Source organism: Chenopodium album, chromosome 19 (genome assembly GCF_948465745.1).
Source record: "Chenopodium album chromosome 19, dcCheAlbu1.1, whole genome shotgun sequence".
Lineage (NCBI taxonomy): Eukaryota > Viridiplantae > Streptophyta > Magnoliopsida > Caryophyllales > Amaranthaceae > Chenopodium > Chenopodium album.
Genome location: NC_137852.1, coordinates 37,492,914 through 37,513,009, shown reverse-complemented (window position 1 = coordinate 37,513,009; position 20,096 = coordinate 37,492,914). Strand labels below are relative to the sequence as shown.

Here is a 20,096-nt window from a genome sequence, read left to right as displayed (position 1 = left end):
GGTGATTTAGAGAGAAAGAAAGAAAAAATCAAGAAAAATATCCTGCTCTGGATACCATGAAGAATTAGAGAGATAATTGCTTGCCTTTCATTAATCATAATCGGGAATATATAATTGTTACAATTTCCTAGTCCTCGTATCAAAAGATAACTTAGGATCTTAGGTAGTTAACATAAATAGAATAGATAAATATATGGAAAATATACTAAATATTCTAAAGATATGATATGATCTCAATAATTATCATTATCATTTTTTTTTTCGTAGGAGATATATCTAAGAATTGGGTTAATAGCAATAAGTGCATATGATATAGTGGTCATACCTAGCTATATAAAATAATAATATATAATTAAATACGTAAAAAATAATGGATGTCTTAGATTTTAAGGGCATGCTACATTATCCAACGCATTGACGCCTGTTGATATAATTAATTTGTGTGTGTCAGTCAAACACTATTGAAGAAGTTGTATTATTTTGATGGAGTAGTAATTAATTTCTATTGGTGCTCACATTTAGTTCTTGGCAGACATAAAAATAAAAAAGCTTACAATTTACATGTGTTTATGTAGAAATTCAAATCTGTATGATGCTGTACTAATTGACCAAAAACTTTGGGGCAATTACTAACTTCTGTAAGTCAACGTAGTTCATAATAACTGCTACTGCTATTTCATGTTACCAAGGTTATTTCTCAGTTTCACTCAATCACTCTAGATAGATAAAAGTAGCATTTGTTCAATGCACACACGCGTTTATAGAGAAACTGGTTTAGACAAAATACAAGCGAAGTATTGTGTAAGATAGCGGGCTTTGGTTGATAAGGTAACAAGGAAAATTTGAAGTTCGATGAGAGGTGAATATCTTAAGGAAGAGAGTGTGCTTCGTTTGATTAATTATAGGTTAATACAAAAAGAAGATATGGAGTAATTGTATGTTTAACCCAACTTTTTTATTTATTTTATTTTTTTTATTGTTGGTCATTCTCTCTCCAATTCTACAGTTTGGACAATTAGGGCTTGTTCACTCCAGCTTAATTTTAGTTCATTTCAGCTCCAATCAATTCAATTCAGCTCCAATCAGTCCAGTTCAGTTCAGCTTCTAATTTCCTTCTCTCATAAAATATTCATTTTCGCTCTATTCAGTCCAGTTCGGTTTAGCTCATAATTTCCTTCTCTCATAAAATATTCAGTTCACCTCTATTCAGTTCAATTCAATCAGTTCATCTCCATTCAGTTCAGTTCAACTCCAATCAGTTCAGTTCCAATCAGTTCAGTAAATGTGAACAGACCCTTAGTCTCAATTCATATAGGTATATTGTCGTTTGTTGTTCTAACGTGTTGTTATATCACTCCGATCCGTGCTTAATCTTTAGATCTCAACTTATCTCAACTATTCATAAAGTTTTAGAATACAAATTCCTCTCTAATCAAGGGCCATGGGCCAATATAGTCATTGAAACAAATGGCCATACCATCAAATTAAGGATAGACTAATTTTTAGTTGTACTATGCATTGGCTAAATTTCAAATACACGTGATGTAAATCATGTAATGTATTAATTTGTTCATAATTATGGAGTAATTCTTTTGTACATATTTATATGTTTGTTTTGAAATATTATTAATTTTATGGAAGTTTGAAGGAAAAATTGTATGTTATTAATTTTTTGGAAGTTTGAAGGAAAAATTGTATGTTATTATGAAAATAGAAAATTAAATTGTAAAACTGATATAATTAACGTAACCAATTCATTTACATGTAGAATAGAAAGATGTTAATCAATTGAAGGAGACGAATAGCCCGATGGAGAGGAGGAGAATATAAAGAAGACATGTGACATCATAACATGCAAACTTCCTTAACTTGTTATATATCGACATATCATATGAGGATATATAAATAAATGCATGTGCTCGTTTTTTATGAAGCTATCGACGTAGCACATATATATATGAGTTACTAATTAACCATGCATAAATGATGGTCCGGAATTACCAGTAATTAGGGTTTACCGGTGGACTTGATCATACATAAATGAGGTTATTATTGATAACCAATGAGAATGCTACTTTTATTGAAACAACCAATGAGAATGCTACTAATACAACGAGAAGGCAACTATTATATAGTTTTAGAAGGCTATTGCTAATGATTTGTCGGGGTATTGATTACGTATGTAGCACCATCAAATATTCAAATCATCAATTGAGCATGTAACACCTCAAACAAAATACCAACTAATAATTAATTAACCACATTCATCATTCATGGGAAAATCACCAAGTTCACAAAATAAACTTAGAGCAAAGCACGTTCAAAAACCATATATGCAATATCTTAGATCATGTTAGTTTGTAAGACTATGCAATCATTTACACAAATTGGTTCGTTCTAAAATGATTGGATGGTAAAATTCCCAATATCATGGGCACTCATTGACAAATAAGTGGAATTCTCGTGCACTTCTTTTATCCCTTAGCTTAACAAAGCAATGGTATTGTCTCTCATGCATGCTTGCAGACTAAAAGTAGGAAGAAATAAGAAAGAATGTCTTTTTTCGTGCACAAGCTTAGTTATACACGTGCAAAGGGCAAAAACTATAATCACAACATAAGGAATTTTTTTTTCTTTTTTCTTTTTTCTTTTCTACATTTAAATGTCTTTATATTTAAATTCAAGTGTAAGTATGATTTGTTCAAACAAAAAAAAAAAAAAAAGGTGCAAATATGATAGCTTAAAAGTTACTAGTCATGACTCATGAGAGTGTACCAAAAGTCCACTCTTCAAATCTTATACAGTAAACATTCTAAGCCATTGATTTTTGACGAAATTTCTTTGTTGTCCGATCCACAGGTGAACTGTTTTACATTGGAGAAAAAAATAAAAAAATATCATCTTATAAGTTAGGGTCTGTTCATATTTACTGAAATGAGCTGAATTGTAAACTGAATTGATTGGAGCTGAACTGAACTGAATTGAACTGATTGGAGATGCACTGAATTGAATAGAGCTTAAATGAATATTTTATGAGAGAAGGAAATTAGGAGCTGAACTGAACTAAATTGAACTAATTGGAGCTGAAGTGAACTGAACTGATTGGAGCTGAACTGAGCTGAACTGAACTGATTGGAGCTGAACTGAACTGAACTGACTAGAAATTAAGCTGCAGTGAACAGACCCTTAAATAAGTTACTCCTACTATCATTAATTATATTAATTATAATATGAAACCTCAAATCCATTGGGCTTATAAGTGAATTGAACTCTCCTCCTTGGCAATTAGTAAGTAATTTTTAATAAATACATACGACGTATCTATTAGCTTTTTTTCATTCTTCGATTACATAGCATGCAAATAAATATGTTACGAGTAGAAAAAAAAAAAAAAGAAAGAAAGAAGTATATATCTGGATGTCAAGTACACCGGTTGAAATATTGCATGATAAGTACTTTGTTGCCGTTGACTTACATACTCTTTAGCAATTATCTAACTTTATTAAAAGTATTTATCTACATAATAATTCAAACATACCTTTTATTTTCTTAGAAGGGGCGCTCAAAAATAGGTGAAGTTCACAGAGTAAAAGTAATGCAACAAAACAAAGTGAATCACACGATAAGTTTGGTAACAAAATTAAAGAGGGTTGTCTTTGGTTATCTTTATCATGATACCATTACTATTGTTTTATTATTAATGTCAAAAGCTGTTGAAATTGATCATAAGAATTTACTGAGAATCTACATGAAATATCAATTAATGCAACCCATGTGAACTTCTTGTGGTATTCTTCTTCGTAGACTTGTAGTTTTTCTTGTCCTTTTTTTTCTTTAGGATAAAGTATAATATAAAGTATAAACCAATTAATCTTTGCCACGCAAATAAAATTTGCCAATCTGTAAATTATAAAGTGTAATTCTATAGCCATTTGATGTAAGTTTTTATTTCGAAATATGTTACAAGCGTATATATAGGCTGTCAAGTGCTGGAAAATTGATTTTTTTTTGCCTTACTTCATCTATTATTCCAACTTTTTGGATCGGAGTAACAAGTTTCAAGTTACTGGTAAGTAGAGGTGTCAAAAACTGTCCCGACTAATCTGATCTGATTTGACTCATGAGCACAATAATTTAACAATACAGTATGACACAATTAACTTTGAAATAGACTCGACCCAACCTAACCTCAACGAAGTTGACCCAAGTACCCGAGTTGACACCTCTAGTTCAAAGTACTTTTTTTATCTCGGATTATTATTTCATTTTTTGGCACATAGTTTCATAATTGATTTTTCAAAAACTATATACACTCGATTTACAATAAAATCAGTGTACATCGAACAATTTTAAATTAGGGTAATTTTCAACTATTTGGGACAACTTTTAACTGTCTTTGGGGTAACTTTAAGCCTGGTATATATGATTTACAAGTAGATATACAATGGAATAGGTTTTATAAGGGTGATATATTTACTTTAACTCATTGAAATTTGATTCTACTAATCATTTACTGAGGGTAATATACATATCAATAAAGCATACATTACTTTTTCACAAACTATTGGGTGCGGCTTGCCGCACCCAATAGTTCATGCGGCAACGACATCGGAAATAATCACCTACCCTGTAAATCGGAAAAAAAAAATTACAATTGGGGGTGCTAATGGCGTAGCGGTGACGTCAGCTTAAGGTAGATGTGGTGTGGTGTGGTGCGATTTAGGCTTATGGTAGAGGTGGTGGTGGCTGGGCGCGACATCGGCTTGAGCGAGGAAAGACAAGGGGTTCGATTGGCGGTGCGATGAGAATGGTGGATGTTGTGAGTTGTGACGGTGGTTGTTGGGTTCGGTGGTGGCGTGAGGATTTGCGGTGTGGTGGTGGATGATGCGGTGCAATTTGGGGCTGATGATGCGGTGGTTGGTGGGTTCGATGGTTGGGGGGACCGGTGGTGGCATGAGGATTTGTGGACGGTGGCGTGAGATTTTGTAGACGGTGGGATCGGTGGTGGCGTGAGGATTTGTGGGCGGCGACCTGGTGTAGCCTTGAACGGCAACGACAAAAACGTCATGGCGAGGGGTGGACGGACTGTCGAGGAAGAAATGAGGGGGAAGTGAGACACGATGGTCACAAATGACGCATATCAGCCATTAAAATGAACATATCAGCCAATTGATGTTTAATATCAGTCAACATTAGGGACATATTAGACATTCATAAAAACGTATCCGTCGGCACAGTTAAGGAACATATCAGCCAACAAATATAGCATATATATTAGCCAACAAAATGATGAAATCAGCAAACAAAAGCAATAGGTAAGCTAACAAAATAAAACATATAAGCCAATAATTAAAAATATGCATATCAGCCAATTCGCAACTAATTTAAACAAAGTTATTAGTCAGCTGATGTCTGATAGCAGCCAATAAAAGAAACATATTAAACATTAAAAAAAAATAAGTGTATCAGCTAACAAAAGAAATATATCAACCAACACAAAAAACATATCAGCCAACAAGTGAAACATATCAGTCAAATCTTCTCTACTTTTCTTTTTTAACCATTGTAACTTTGTTTCATACATATTGAGGTATCTTTAGATCATTTTAGGACACACTTTACAGCAAGATGTACAATATTTATTGTACACTTGATTATTTTCTTTTATTAAGTTTGTAACTTATCTTCATTTGTTTATTTATTTGAAATAGAAATAAATTTTGTCAATATTGTCACTTGATTATTTTCATCTTTACACGTGGCTTTATGGCCCACTTAACGGATTCCTAAACAGAATCAATTAAGTGGTGGTAAAATCCATATTTTGGAATTTTGTCTGGTGTTAAGATAATTATTTTTTTTTTAATTTTTTTTTATGAGGGTGTTAAAAACCAATTTCGGGTTTTTGTGTTATGTTAAAATCTAAAATTTCCAAATTTATATGTCAAAATCAATGACTTGTTTTTCTTCTATTCTTTACTTCCTAACTATTGATTTAAGTTGTACTCCGCATCAAACATTATCGTTGTGGTAAATTATGTATATGATTTCAAAACTATGTTTATAGTATGTGGCGTACAACTTTAGCCAATTTTTTTTTGTTTAAATACGTTTATTATATTAATACTAACCTAGTAAGTTATAAAAGATGGGTATATATGTGATGATGTGAAGGGAGTGTGTTAAGATTGATACTCAATCACTTGCCTTTCTCATTGATTATGATCAAATATTTATACAAGAGGACTCCTTGGGCTACAAGGAAGATAATACCAAATAATATCAAACTCTATCAAACTAGGAAACTAGCAATACTTTCCTAAGATAAGATAATAACTACCATAAGATAACTAATTAGAGATTCTATCATATCTTTCCTAATACCCCCCCTCAAGTTGGAGCACTTGGGTCAAAGATGCCCAACTTGCTAAGGAGATAATCAAATTGTTGTTTACCCAAGGCCTTCGTAAAAACATCCGCAAGTTGCTCATTGGTACGTACATGAATTGGAGTAATTAGACCTTCTTGAATTGCATCTCGAACAAAATGACAATCAACTTCAATGTGTTTTGTTCGTTCATGGAACACCGGGTTTTGAGCTATATGGATCGCGGCTTGACTATCACAAAATATCGGAATAGCTTTAGGATGTTGACCCCCAAGACTTAAAAGTAGACCCTTCAACCATTTCATTTCCATTGTTATAGCACACATGGAACGATATTCGGACTCACCAGACGAAGTGGCCACCGTGGGCTGTTTCTTGCACTTCCAAGAAATCGGTGAGTGGCCCAAAAAGACCAACCAACCCGAAACGGACCGGCGCGTGAGGGGACAAGCTGCCCAGTCCGCATCGCACCACCCCTCGAGGGTGAGATCACCATCTGTTTTCAGCAGTATGCCTTGACCCGGAGTAGCTTTAAGGTAGCGTACCACATGTAATGCAGCTAGGCCTGTTCACGGATCGGATATCCGATCCGAAATGTGATTTCGGATCGGATATCCGATTCATCGGATGTCAGAAATTGAAATCCGAATCCGATCCGAAAATTTCGGATATCCAATATCCGATATCCGAAATCATTCGGATCGGATATTTCGGATATCCATTATCCAATGTTTAATGAAAACTCAAAATTTTATGGTTGTATTCTTGTAATCCTGTACGGCTGTACTTGTTAATCCTATACTTTTTTTTTTTTTTTTTTGAAAAACCTATACAATAATTGTAGTAGTCTTTTTTGCAAATTAAATTAATTAAAAAAAACCATTAAATACTCCACAAACACAAGCAGAACTGCAGTACGTAGCATACTAGCAATCTTAGTGCATTACAAATCCAACTCCTCAAATAAAAAATACAAAGCTTAGTAAAGTCTCAATATTACAAAGTTTACCAAAGTCTCAATATTACATTTTACTAAATAATAAAAACAGTAGCAAAAAAAAAAAAAAAAACAGTAGCAATAATACTCCTCAAATGCATGCCTCAAATGTAGTCATCAACAACCGAAACCTGCTCAACCAAAGTGGACAGTTCTATACCAAAAAAAAAAAAAAAGTTAATAGTTATCATTTAACTCAAGGCTAAAATAAAGAAAATAAATTATACTTGAAATCATACAAAGAAAAAATATATTACCTTCTTCAATCTTCTCAAGATCTTCAATACGCTCTTCCACCACAAGTGGTTCATTTGTCATTCGCAACCAATCTTGTGCACAAATTAAAGCTTCTACCATTGTTGGTGAGAGAGAACTACGAAATGGATCAAGCACGCGACCACCGGTGCTAAATGCGGACTCCGAAGCTACGGTGGACACGGGAATGGCTAATACATCTCTAGCCATAAGAGAGACTACGGGATAGCTTTCCTCACGTTTTTTCCACCACTCTAATGCATTAAAATTCTTTCCAATGACATGTGGTTCTCTTTCATCTTCTAAGTACTTGTCTAAATCACTCTTCTTTTGAACAACACTTTGTGCACCAACATCTCTCTCAAATTCATAAACTGCCATATCATGCTCATCATAGTTTTCCAAATCTTGTGAAGACAAATCATCTAACTCAGAAGTGGTGGACTGATTTTCAGATTGTTGTGTGGCATAATGCTCATATAAAGAAGTCAAAGTCTCCTTAATCCTACCATACAACTCCCTAGCTTTATCCGAATCATATTGATCATCAATTGCCCACTTAACATAATCCAACTTACGCCTAGCATCAAGCACAACAGCAATATACAACATCAAATTGATATTATCTATATTTTCCCAATACTTATCATGCTTTGCCTTCATCCCATAAGCCATCATTTTCTCATTATGATCATGAGAATCACACCTTCTCTTAATCATTCTATTGATTGTCACAAGCTCTTGCAAGTACATATTAGAGGTAACAAATAAAGAACCAAAAAGTCTAAGAGTGGCATCATAAAATTTTTTAAGAAAAGGTATCAAAGAAGCAACACGGTCCCAATCTTCATCTTCGGGAACACCACAAGTCTTAGACAACTCAGTTCTAAATTTACCACCATCACAAGTTTCAAGCAAATCAAATGCTTTACGATAAATCAAGGCATAATCTAACATCAAGTAAGTGGTGTTCCATCTAGTATCAACATCTAGACAAAGTTGACGTTTTGACTCGATTTGCTCTTGATTTACACAATTTTTAAATTTTTGCATTCTTGCCGGAGAGGATCTTACAAACCTCACACCATTACGAATTCTTTTTATTGAGTTATCTGTTTCTTTCAAACCCTCCTTCACAGTAAGATTGAGAATATGAGCTGCACAACGCATATGCACAAACCTACCATTCAAAACAGTACCATCTTTCCACCTTTGAAACCTCCTTTTTAAATATTGAAGTCCTACATCATTTGAGCTTGCATTATCTACTGTTATGGTTAAGACTCTAGTAATGCCCCACTCAAGCAATCTTTTCTCAACTTCTTTACCAATAACTTCTCCAGAGTGACCACTAATTGGACAAAAGTTCAAAATTTTTTTATGTAATTTCCAATTCTGATCAATGAAGTGGGCTGTTAAACACATATAACTCAAATTTTGACAAGATGTCCATGTGTCAGTGGTGAGACAAATACGTGAAGAACACTTACTAAAAAATTTTTTTAGATTTTTCTTTTCATCTACATAGACACGATTACAATCCCTAGCCACAGTAATACGAGAGGGAATGAGAAAGTTTGGTTGGACAACCGACATAAAGTAACGAAAACCCTCACGCTCGGAAAACCTAAATGGCAATTCATCCATTATTATCATTCTTGCAAAAGCTTTACGACCATCATCTTGCTTAAACTTCCACAACTCTAACTTTCCTTTCTTTTCCCCCACCACATTTTCACCAACACTATCATCTCTGGTAGTTTGTTCACTTTGTAAAGAAAGACGTCTTTGTGACTTATCAATGTTAGGGGGGTATTCTTTACAAATTTGAAGGTGATTTTTCATAGGAGTTGTGCCAAGTCTAGAGCTACCAGAAACATCAATTTTACAATACAAGCGTTTTGATCTTTCAACCCCATTTTTATTGAATTTCTCAAAATGTTCCCAAAGCCAAGATCGTTTTTTTTTTACCTTTACTTGGAGCATCTTCTTCGTTTGGTCTTTTATTTGAATTAGGAACATCTTGAACTTCTGGTTCAGATTGTGGAGTTGGATTTTCTGGAATTTGTGTACCTTCCTCATTCAAAGGAGTGGCACTCTCACTCGTCATATCAACGGTTTCATCCATTTACCTACAATTATTCATATACAATTACAATATAAGAATCTGAATTCTCCAACAAAAACTTAAACTCACATAATTATGTTGAGTATAGCACTAAAGCAGTAACAGAAAATAAGAATTTGAACAAAAATTAACAAAGAAGCAAGAAATTCAGAAAATAAGCAACAAAAAATAAGCACGAAATTCAGAAAATAAGCAATAAAAATTCAACAAAATTAACACAAAACTTAATAGCATGCTTAACTGTCTATAAATATAGCATCTGATACTATTCAATATATATATCTGTTGATGATGCGTAAATCTTTAGTAATTTATCCTTTGTTCCTTGTAGTTCATTGATTGCATCTTTGATTCTTATTCGATATAGAGGTGACTCGACCGAACATTTTAATCCAACCTTAATGCTAGATTTAATGCACTTGATGTAACAGTCAATACTAGCTGCCAAATTATCATCTTGATTCCCATTTCTTGCACCAATTCTATCATCTAGAAGTCGTGGATCGATTATCTTGGACAGCTGGTCTGTCAATAATGCTGATTTTGCGTACTTATGAAGGTCTAAATCTTCCCCAAACATCCTATCGGTGGGAGATTTTGCAGTCATCATCTCTAACAAGTCACAAATAGCTAGAAAACTAGATGAGTAAGATGACAAATAAACTAGCAGAAAACTACAAACAATAATTTGACAAAAAAGTAACACAACTAAATAGAAAAAAGTAAGATAAAAATCGATATTCCAAACAAATACTAGTAGATCGAAAATCTAACAAACAACCAATTTTCCCAACAAATAGAACAAAATTTAGATAAAAAAACGAAATTCACAACACATATTAAAATAAAATTGACAGGAAAACCACCAAAAACATCAAAACAATGAATTTGAACTACATACCTTGTTTGAGGCCGAGCAAATACGAGTAGAAGGAGATCTGGGCGAGTGGAATGAAGGAGATCTGGAGCGTGGTGGTGGGGTGGGGTGGCGCCGTGGCAGTGGGGTGGGGTGGCGCCGTGGCAGCTTGAGGCCTAGAGCGGCTGAGCGTAGAGAGGGAAAGGGAAGAATTTAGGGTTTTTAGTGAGAGAAAGTGAACAAGTGAAATAGTGAATAGGTTGTCTATTGTGAGTATTGTCTACTGAAGTATTGACTCTACTGAGTACTGATTAAGTGATTATTAAGTTTTTTTTAATAATATTTATTTTTTTAAAATAAAAATATATTTAATTTCAATAATATTTACCTTGTAAAATATCGGATATCAGTTCGGATATCCGATATCCGATATCCGATATCCGATATTTTTCGGATATCGGATATCCGAAAATTTAGAAATCAATATCCGAAATTGTATCCGATATCCGATTTTTCGGATCGGATATCCGATCCGAAATGAAAACTCGGATCGGATATCCTAAAATTCGGATCGGTTGCGGATCGGATTTTTGGATTTTCGGATTCTCAGATAGTTTTGTACAGGCCTAAATGCAGCGTCCCAGTGGGCCTCTTGGGGAGCTTTCAAGAACTGCGAGAGAACGTGCACACAATAAGTTAAATCGGGCCGAGTAACAGCAAGGTAAACAAGCCGCCCAACAAGCCTTCGATAAGGCTCCGGATCATGTAAAATCGGAGTAGTAGTACGCCCCAAGTGATGATTTTGTTCCATAGGAGTCATAGCCGGTTTTGACCCTATGAGACCTGTTTCTGAGATAATATCTAGAGCATATTTGCGCTGACACAAGAACAAACCGGTACTACTTCTTGCAACCTCAATGCCAAGAAAATATTTTAGAACACCCAAGTCCTTCATATGAAAGCAAGTATTCAAGTAATTTTTGAACAATTTCAAAGCTGTAGAATTGTTCCCTGCAACAATTAAGTCATACACATACACAAGCACATTGAGTTGAATCGAACCCTTTGTGTAAGTGAACAAAGAATAATCCGAATATGACTGTATAAAACTATATTTTTTCAAGGCCGTAGTCAACTTGGCAAACCAACATCTAGGAGCTTGTTTGAGACCATATAAAGACTTTCGAAGGCGACAAACAAGACCCGGCTCATCAGTGGTAAAACCCGGGGGAAGTTTCATGTATACTTCCTCATTTAAATCACCATGCAAAAATGCATTGTGAACATCCATTTGATGCAACTCCCAATTCTTCGAAGCGGCAATAGCAAGGAAAGCACGAACCGTGGTCATCTTGACCACCGGGGCAAAAGTCTCATCATAATCAATGCCTTCAGTTTGATGATTGCCAAAGACAACTAGTCTTGCTTTCAATCGTTCAATACTACCATCCGAGTTGTATTTAATTTTATACAACCATTGACTTCCAAGGGCCTTTTTACCGGGAGGAAGCTTCTCCAAAGTCCACGTGCCATTGGCTTCCAAGGCACTCATCTCTTCTTTCATGGCCACTTGCCAACCATGATCTTGCATTGCTTCTTTGAATGATCGTGGTTCTTTCCCACCTGTAATAGCTGCAACAAAATTTTGGTGTTTTGCAGAAAACTTATCACAACTAACATAATGTGCTATAGGATACGGCATACCTGAGGGAGGAGTAGCAATCGGATTGAGTGATGCTTCGGATGGACTATTTCTTGCAACATGAGTATGAGTAACAAATTCCCGATACTTAGGATTTGGGAATTTTGGTAGATACCCACGCCCCATCAAAGTGGGTGCCGTGGGGTCCTCTGCTGCTGACGTGTCAGGGGTGTCAGGGGTCCCGTGAGATGCCGCGGCTGGGCTAGGTAGCGGAGCAGCCGTCGGTGACAGTGGTGGAGGGGTGGCAGGCACGAGAGGCTGCGGCATTGGCTGCCCCTCCTCACTGTCGTGCATACTTGGAAAAAATCCAAGTTGTCTCCCATATTAATTGTAGCATTCATACCACTAGTGTCTAGATCAATATTAGTACTTTCGGCATCCAAATAAGGGAACACATCCTTAAAAAAACGCACATCACGAGAAACAAAAAATTCCTTTTTATCCAAGTCAAACAAATACCATCCCTTCTTCCCAAAGGGGTATCCCACAAAGATACATTTTCGGCTTCGGCTTGCAAATTTATCCCCTTTTGCCCTTTGATTGTGAGCAAAACACAAAGAACCAAACACTCTCAATTCACTAAATAAAGGTGGGGTACCAAACAACATCTCATAAGGTGTTTTATTTTCTAGAAGGATCGAAGGTGTACGATTAATTATGTGAGCAACCGCAAGGGCACACTCCCCCCAAAAATAAATTGGTAACCCCCCCTGAAATCTAAGGGCTCAGGCAACATTGAGAATATGTTGATGTTTTCTCTCAACCCTCCCATTTTGTTGAGGGGTGCCTACACATGAAGTTTGAAATAATATACCCTGGGTAAGGAAATAATTTTTCAAGCAAAAAAATTCGGTACCATTATCACTCCGAACTATTTTTATTTTTTGTGAAAATTGCCTATCAATCATAGCAATAAAAGACATAAAAATCTTAAAGACTTCCTTTTTATCAATCAAAAGATATATCCATACGGCACGAGAATAATCATCGACCAAGGTTAAAAAATAATGAGCACCACAAGATGAGGGTTCAACATAAGGGCCCCAAAGATCACAATGTACTATTTTAAAAATACGGGAAGCTTTATTATCACTTAAAGGAAATTTGTCTCTAGTGTGTTTAGAACGATGACACACTTCACAATTTTTATTTAAATGACCACTAGAATTGCTAAGAAAAGGGAGTAGCTTTACAACTTTTTCGGAAGGGTGTCCCAACCGTTTATGCCAAAGTTTCAAGGTATCTTCAACCGAAATTGCCGCAATTGATGCCTCTTCTCGAAGATAGTATAGTCCATCCTTGAGATCACCCGTTCCAATCACCTCCCTCGTGCGTTGGTCCTGTATAGTGCACAATGTAGAGTTAGTTATGACTTCACAATTATTAGTAGAGCACAATTGTGAAACCGAAATCAAGTTACAATTTAATTTAGGAACATAAAGCACATTGGGAAGAATTATTTTTTCCGTTATTTTTACAATGCCTTCTTTCATAGCAATCACATTCGAGCCATCCGGAAGACCAACATTACAAGAAGGGACATCATGAACGTCCGTCAAACAAGAGAAATCACCGGTCACATGATGAGAGCAACCGGTGTCAATAATCCACTTACCATTCACTCGATGAGATGGTGTTTGTGCATTACCCATAACGGCCATCACAGTTTGCCATTGCTCGGGGGTAAGATGCGGCATTGAGGTAGAAGCCGAGGAAGTTTGAGAGGGTGCAGCATTAGGTGGGGTTGGGTTAGCTTTGACAGGTGCACCTCTGCCACGGCTTGCTGCTCGAGTGTCATCCTTCAAGCCATATTTCTCCACATACCACGAGGGAACCCCGTGCTTATCGAAGCAAGTGGTTGAATCGTGGCCTTTTTTGTGACAATGAGTGCAGACCAACGCTGCCCTTTCAGCACGCAACAGCTGTGGTCTTGGGTTATTGTCCAGTCGAACCGCAAAGCCTGCTACCTCCGGAGTCTCGTCTTTAATGTTTGCGATGCCACGGACTCGTTCTTCTTGAGCAATAGTCTGAAAAGCACGGTTCAAAGAGGGCAGGGGTTCTTGGGATAAAAGAGTAGAGCGAAGAGCGGCATAATAATCAGAGTAGAGCCCAAGTAAGAACTGCTGGAGGCGATCCCCTTCACGACGTTGTGCGTGTTGCCTTCCAATATTACATGTACACTTGCCACACTTGCAACCGATCAAAGGCTCAAGCTTATCTAATTCGTCCCAAAGCACCGAAAGCTTGCTAAAGTATACAGCGACAGGCATAGATTTTGTTTGTTCACACCGATTAATTTCGGATTTTAATTGCTGAATTCGAGGTCCATTAACGAGACCAAAACGTTCATGTAAGTCATCCCAGAGCTTCTTCGCATTGTCATAGTTTGATAGCATGGACCGCACCTCCGGATCAATTGTGTTCATAAGCCAAGAAACAAGCATGCAATGTATTGTTACCCAATCATCCTTGGTGCAAGGAGGGGCAAAGTTCGTGATAGTACCATCTAGGAAGCCAAATTTGCGTCTGGAAGATAGAGCTATATAAATTGCATGAGACCAATCATTAAAATTGTTTAATTTAAGACGTTGAGAGGTAATAAAGTCACCCGGACGATCTTGAGGTCCTAGGTAATACGGGGAGTTAGGTTCTATTTTTGGTGGCGGTGGTGGCGGTGTGCCATTATCGCCAGACATTGTGTATGGTTGTTAAAAAAAAAAAAAAAATTGTGAGAAGTAACCTTGCTCCGATACCATGTTAAGATTGATACTCAATCACTTGCCTTTCTCATTGATTATGATCAAATATTTATACAAGAGGACTCCTTGGGCTACAAGGAAGATAATACCAAATAATATCAAACTCTATCAAACTAGGAAACTAGCAATACTTTCCTAAGATAAGATAATAACTACCATAAGATAATTAATTAGAGATTCTATCATATCTTTCCTAATAGAGTGTCAAATTGTAACGCACATGATGAAATGAGTTGTAATCCAATTGTTGCAAAGAAGAAGAGTGATGGGGATAAACATACAAGTCTTATTCGAATGTTATGTAGTTTAATCCGATGTGAAGTTTGTATAATTAACCCATTAAATATCTATCAAAATTCGACTAGTTTACAAAGTTGGTATAATCATTTAAAGCCCAATTGTATGATCAGCTTATCAAAGTTGATTTGTGTTTTATAAGAACAAAATTTTCTTTGGCAATAAATTGGGTGGGGCACGCTAAATAATTTGATCCTCGCATTGAGGGTAAAGGCCAAAAAAATGTACGCATATTTTGTTTTCTCGTTTAGTCTTTGGCATTTTTCTTTGTGTGAAATTGACCAACGTTGCTATATTTTCTTAAGGCCAAATAAATCATTATATGGCCATAGCATGTGTTCGTTGGTAACATGTTCGAAAATTTCTAAGACGTTACTTTTGGGCCTATCAAAAGATCAAAACCTTTTGCATGCACCCGGTTTACAATAATTTTATTGTACATCGAATATTTTACGAAAAGTGACCCTTTTTTCTTATAAAAGTGATCTTTTTTTTTACAAAAGTGACCCATATTTTTATAAAAGTGACCTTTTTTTTCACAAAAGTTACCCTTTTTTTCACAAAAGTGACCCTTTTTTTTTTTACAAAAGTGACCTAAATCTTCACAAAAGTTACCCTTTTTTTTCACAAAAGTGACCTTTTTTTTCACAAAAGTTACCCTTTTTTTCACAAGAGTGACCTTTTTATTTACAAAAACAGAGTATCAAAATCAAAAAATAAACACAAAATGCATGCAAATGTATGCTTGATTGATGTCGTATGCTTAACGAACAATTAGCTTAGCTTGTTTCTGAAATTGGGGTTTGAATAAGGAGCTCCTCCTTTTTTTTTTACTTGCTGGGTAGAGTAATAATGTTGAATGATGAATAAAGTATGCAAATATTGGTCAACTTTCAATTTAATTTAATACCAACGACACCTAACCATTGTTGAAAATTCAATTTTCAGATCAGAATCCCACCCACCCCGGCCAACCTAAAACCCCATTAACCCAAACCAACCTCAAGACTATTCGAAAACCCACCCAATCCGACATTGAGTTCGATGCGAAATCGGGACAGGGGTTGGAGTTCGACGCGAATCAGGGGATGAAGGAGGTCAGCGGCGCCGGAATCGGGGGATGGGGGTGGTCAGCAAGGTCGAAATCGAGGGGGGGACGCCGGATTCTTGGGAGAAGCTAAGGGAGTGGCGACGGTGGTGGGTGTTTTTCTCGGTGATGAAGTAGCCCAGCCCAACCCGATTTACACTAATTTAGTGTAAACCGGATGTTATTAAAAGTTTGTGATCAAAAGATATATACGTACATAACATTATTCCGTTTCATAGTAATGTTAACATTTCACTTTTTAGCAACCAATAGATAGTAATAATAAATAATTTTAGGGAGCGTATATTCGCAATTGTTCAAAGAAAAAAAGACTTTTCTTTTAGTGTTAGTTATATGATATTTCCTTGTTCATTGATTAATCATTGTGATGTGCAATAGAGAGTGTAATAATACTAAAACAATAACATACAATTTACTTAGAGCTAATCAAATTAAATTTTATGATTACTAGGAGTTAACTAATAAGTATACTCTAGTTCCTTATAACAAACATATAAAATAATCAAGATCGATTTTGATCCTTGGACATAATTAAGTTTTACTGTGCAATTTACTTGATATATTGAATCAGAATCTTGAAAGAAGTCATACCTAGTTTCTCCATGTATCGAACCTTATTAATAAAATAAAAAAAGAATAATAACATAATATGAAGTAATAAACTTATATAAATCTAATTATCTAAAACAAAAATTGTCTAAGGTTAATATACTTCTTAATGTTTAAGTGTTGTTGGTGGCTTGGCTGAACTCTAAAGATGCAAGTAACTATTGAAATAGTTAGTAATAATACGGAGTATAAGTTTTTGAAATTTCTTCTATTTTTATATCATAATTGTTTCTAATTACCAAAATTCATAAAATTATTGACTTTAATGAAGTTTCATTGGTTGAACAGAAACAACATACTCCGTACCCCCATGTAACATGCTTACGATTGGTCTATTGCACTTGAAATTTAGGTCTTTAAGCATGTTGTGTCAAAGTGACGGTTGGTCTATTGCACTTGAAATTTAGGTCTTTAAGCATGTTGTGTCAAAGTGACATATTGCACTTATGAATGAGAGCTACCATGTTAACTGGCATGCGTACTCATTCTTCCTAGCATAATTAAGACATCAAAATGCAAGATGCGCGAGACAAAAAATCCGACCAATTAAGACTTAGCTCACTTAATACGATTATATATATATTATATAGGCCCGGCCCTTAGGGTGTGCAGGGTAGGCAACTGCACATCTGCACATGGCCCAAAAGTTAATAGGGCCTCATATCAATTTAAGAATATAAAAAATAAGCTAACATTATTATTGGGAATCTCCGTAGGTAGCTCAATGGTCAGATGTTGGAGAATATTTACAAGTGGTTCAAGGTTCGATGATTGTTGTGATCTTCACTCTAAAGCATCTGGTCTGTAAATACTAGACCGTACCAAAACCTGTGATGATTGAGTTTTGATCAGGGTCCTTTTCCTAACCAAAATTATAAAAGAAAGAAAAAAATAAATAAAAAAGACCGAGAATACTTTCATTGGACCCATTTGTTATCTGTAATACAAGCAATTTTGGAAGAATTAAATCCATAAATTCCCACCATTGTACTCTTGTAAAATGATAAGGAAATGTCCCTACAATATCTTGTTTTGAAAATAAGCCATATTGTATTGCGTATTCACCCCAAAAAGTCATAGCCAACTACGACATTGTCATGTGCCTTTGAGACTGACTTCAATGAGCCTTATATATGGTGTATTTAGTGTTTGCATGTGGCGGCAACAACTAATTAAACGATGTTGAGTTTTGAATCGGTTTCTTCTATATTTGGCAAATCTCCCTGTGCTAATTTGGATTTAATTTCTAAGTTTCAAAAATTAATACTGTACAAGTATTTCTACAAACTTATAAGAAACTTTCAAAATAATGATGTATTCATTTCGTCTTAATCCAATTGTCACATGATGACATATACAAAGTTTATATATGAATTGTTGCATATCTAAAAATTAGGAAAATTTTTAACTTACCACCGAAAAATGTATAATATCATATCCTTTTTAACCCCCCCCCCTACAGTAGCTCATGTTAAAAGAGCGATGTGTAAGTGTTTGTTCATTTTCTTTACTTTATTCACATATTAATGTTTTATATTTTATGTTTCACACAAATCAAACACGTCATCCAAATCAATAAACCAATCAAACCATAGACTTAGCCAAACTAATAACTTTAAGAAAATCTCTAACAACAAAAAAACTATGTACACATAAGATTGGAGTAATTAAGACCCTTTTTTGGACTTATCTGAGTTTATTTCAATTTATCTCAGATAAGTTCAACACAACTCAAAAGAACAGGGCCATAGACTCTCATAAATGAAGAGGGGATGCGATGCTATTATATTGGTGTTATATTAATAGTGAGAGTTATATTGCAAATTCAAGCTTGAGGAGGATCCTAATTTGATCTTATACCTTCATGTGCATCCTCTAATCTACCGTCTAATCTTGCAAGTTACTAAGTACAACTCGGGATGGCAATGGATCGGATTCGGATCGGGTGGAGCTTCACCCGCATCCATCCATTATTCCAATCACTCCATCCACATCCATCCGTCATCCGCTTCACCCATCATCCATATCCGTCCGTCCATCATCCGCGGATGAAACGGCTGGAGCGGATGACTAATGGATGAGTATTAAAGTGGAAAAAAACTCACATAAACTCTATTTTTCTGTTATTTTGACAATCATTTTTTTTTTATTAATACAAAATGAAACAATAACAATATATTGTTTGAAAAATTAATTTGCAACAAAAATATAAGTAATTTTCTTGCACATTTCATATTTTATTATTAAAATTCTTAGATTAAAAAATATAATATATGTTAAACGGGTGGGTGGATGGTTAGCGGGTGAAAAAAGTATCATCCACATCCGATCCATCACTCGCTTCATCCGTCACCCGCTTCTCATCCATTTAATTCGGGTTTTCGTCCATTTATTTATAGCGGGTGGAGCGGGTTCGTGGATATCCACTTAATATTGTCATCCCTAAGTACAACATACTTATTCCGTGTTTGAATACTCGCATCAACTTGACTTTTCTATTTATTCCAAGTGTTACATCTTGATCGACATATCAAATGACGGACTTGCAAAAACATGTGTTTAAAACCTATCAAGACAGATAAAAATCATACAATACAATCCTAAAAGCCCAACAAAATAGAATATTCATTATTTGAAAGTACTTCAAGTTGGGCCTCTGAGAGTATGGGCTATGACAGCTAAACGACTTATTGAAAGGTCCATATAGAAGAGAGAGTATGGGACATGAGACTATGAGATCATTGAGATGAATCCTAGACTCCTTCCAAAGAAAATTTGTGATGGATTGACAAGTTAATTGTTCATGTTAACAAGGTTGAAGCAATTAAGGGGTTGTTTGGTTCGCACGGGTAATCGGAATGAAATGAACAAAGGGAAAGGAGAAGAATGGAATGAAAATACCAAAAATTTGCCATGTTGTTTGTTTTAAAAACAAAGAGAAACAATCCCACTACTCCCACCACCACGTACACAGCCACCAAAGTCATTAGCTTTCCA

General features: G+C 35.4%; 1 protein-coding gene across 1 annotated transcript; it reads right to left on the bottom strand.

Moving 5' to 3' along the window:
• Nucleotides 1–9,760: 9,760 nt before the first annotated feature.
• On the bottom strand, nt 9,761–15,022 carry LOC145594318 (uncharacterized). Its single transcript, XM_081650650.1, has 5 exons — nt 13,805–15,022; nt 13,545–13,666; nt 11,296–12,609; nt 10,166–10,442; nt 9,761–9,772 (listed from the first exon to the last, which is right to left on the bottom strand). The coding sequence occupies exons 1-5, from the start codon at nt 15,020–15,022 to the stop codon at nt 9,761–9,763; spliced, it is 2,943 nt and encodes a 980-aa protein (XP_081506776.1).
• Between the last annotated feature and the right edge of the window lie 5,074 nt (nt 15,023–20,096).

Coding starts and splice junctions, on each gene's coding strand:
- LOC145594318 (XM_081650650.1), bottom strand. CDS start 15,022: ATGTCTGGCGATAATGGCACACCGCCACCACCGCCACCAAAAATAGAA. Junction 12,610..13,544: donor TTGAAACTTTGGCATAAACG/GTTGGGACACCC, acceptor TATGCACGACAG/TGAGGAGGGGCAGCCAATGC. Junction 10,443..11,295: donor TGTGTGCACGTTCTCTCGCA/GTTCTTGAAAGC, acceptor TATTGTTTGTAG/TTTTCTGCTAGTTTATTTGT.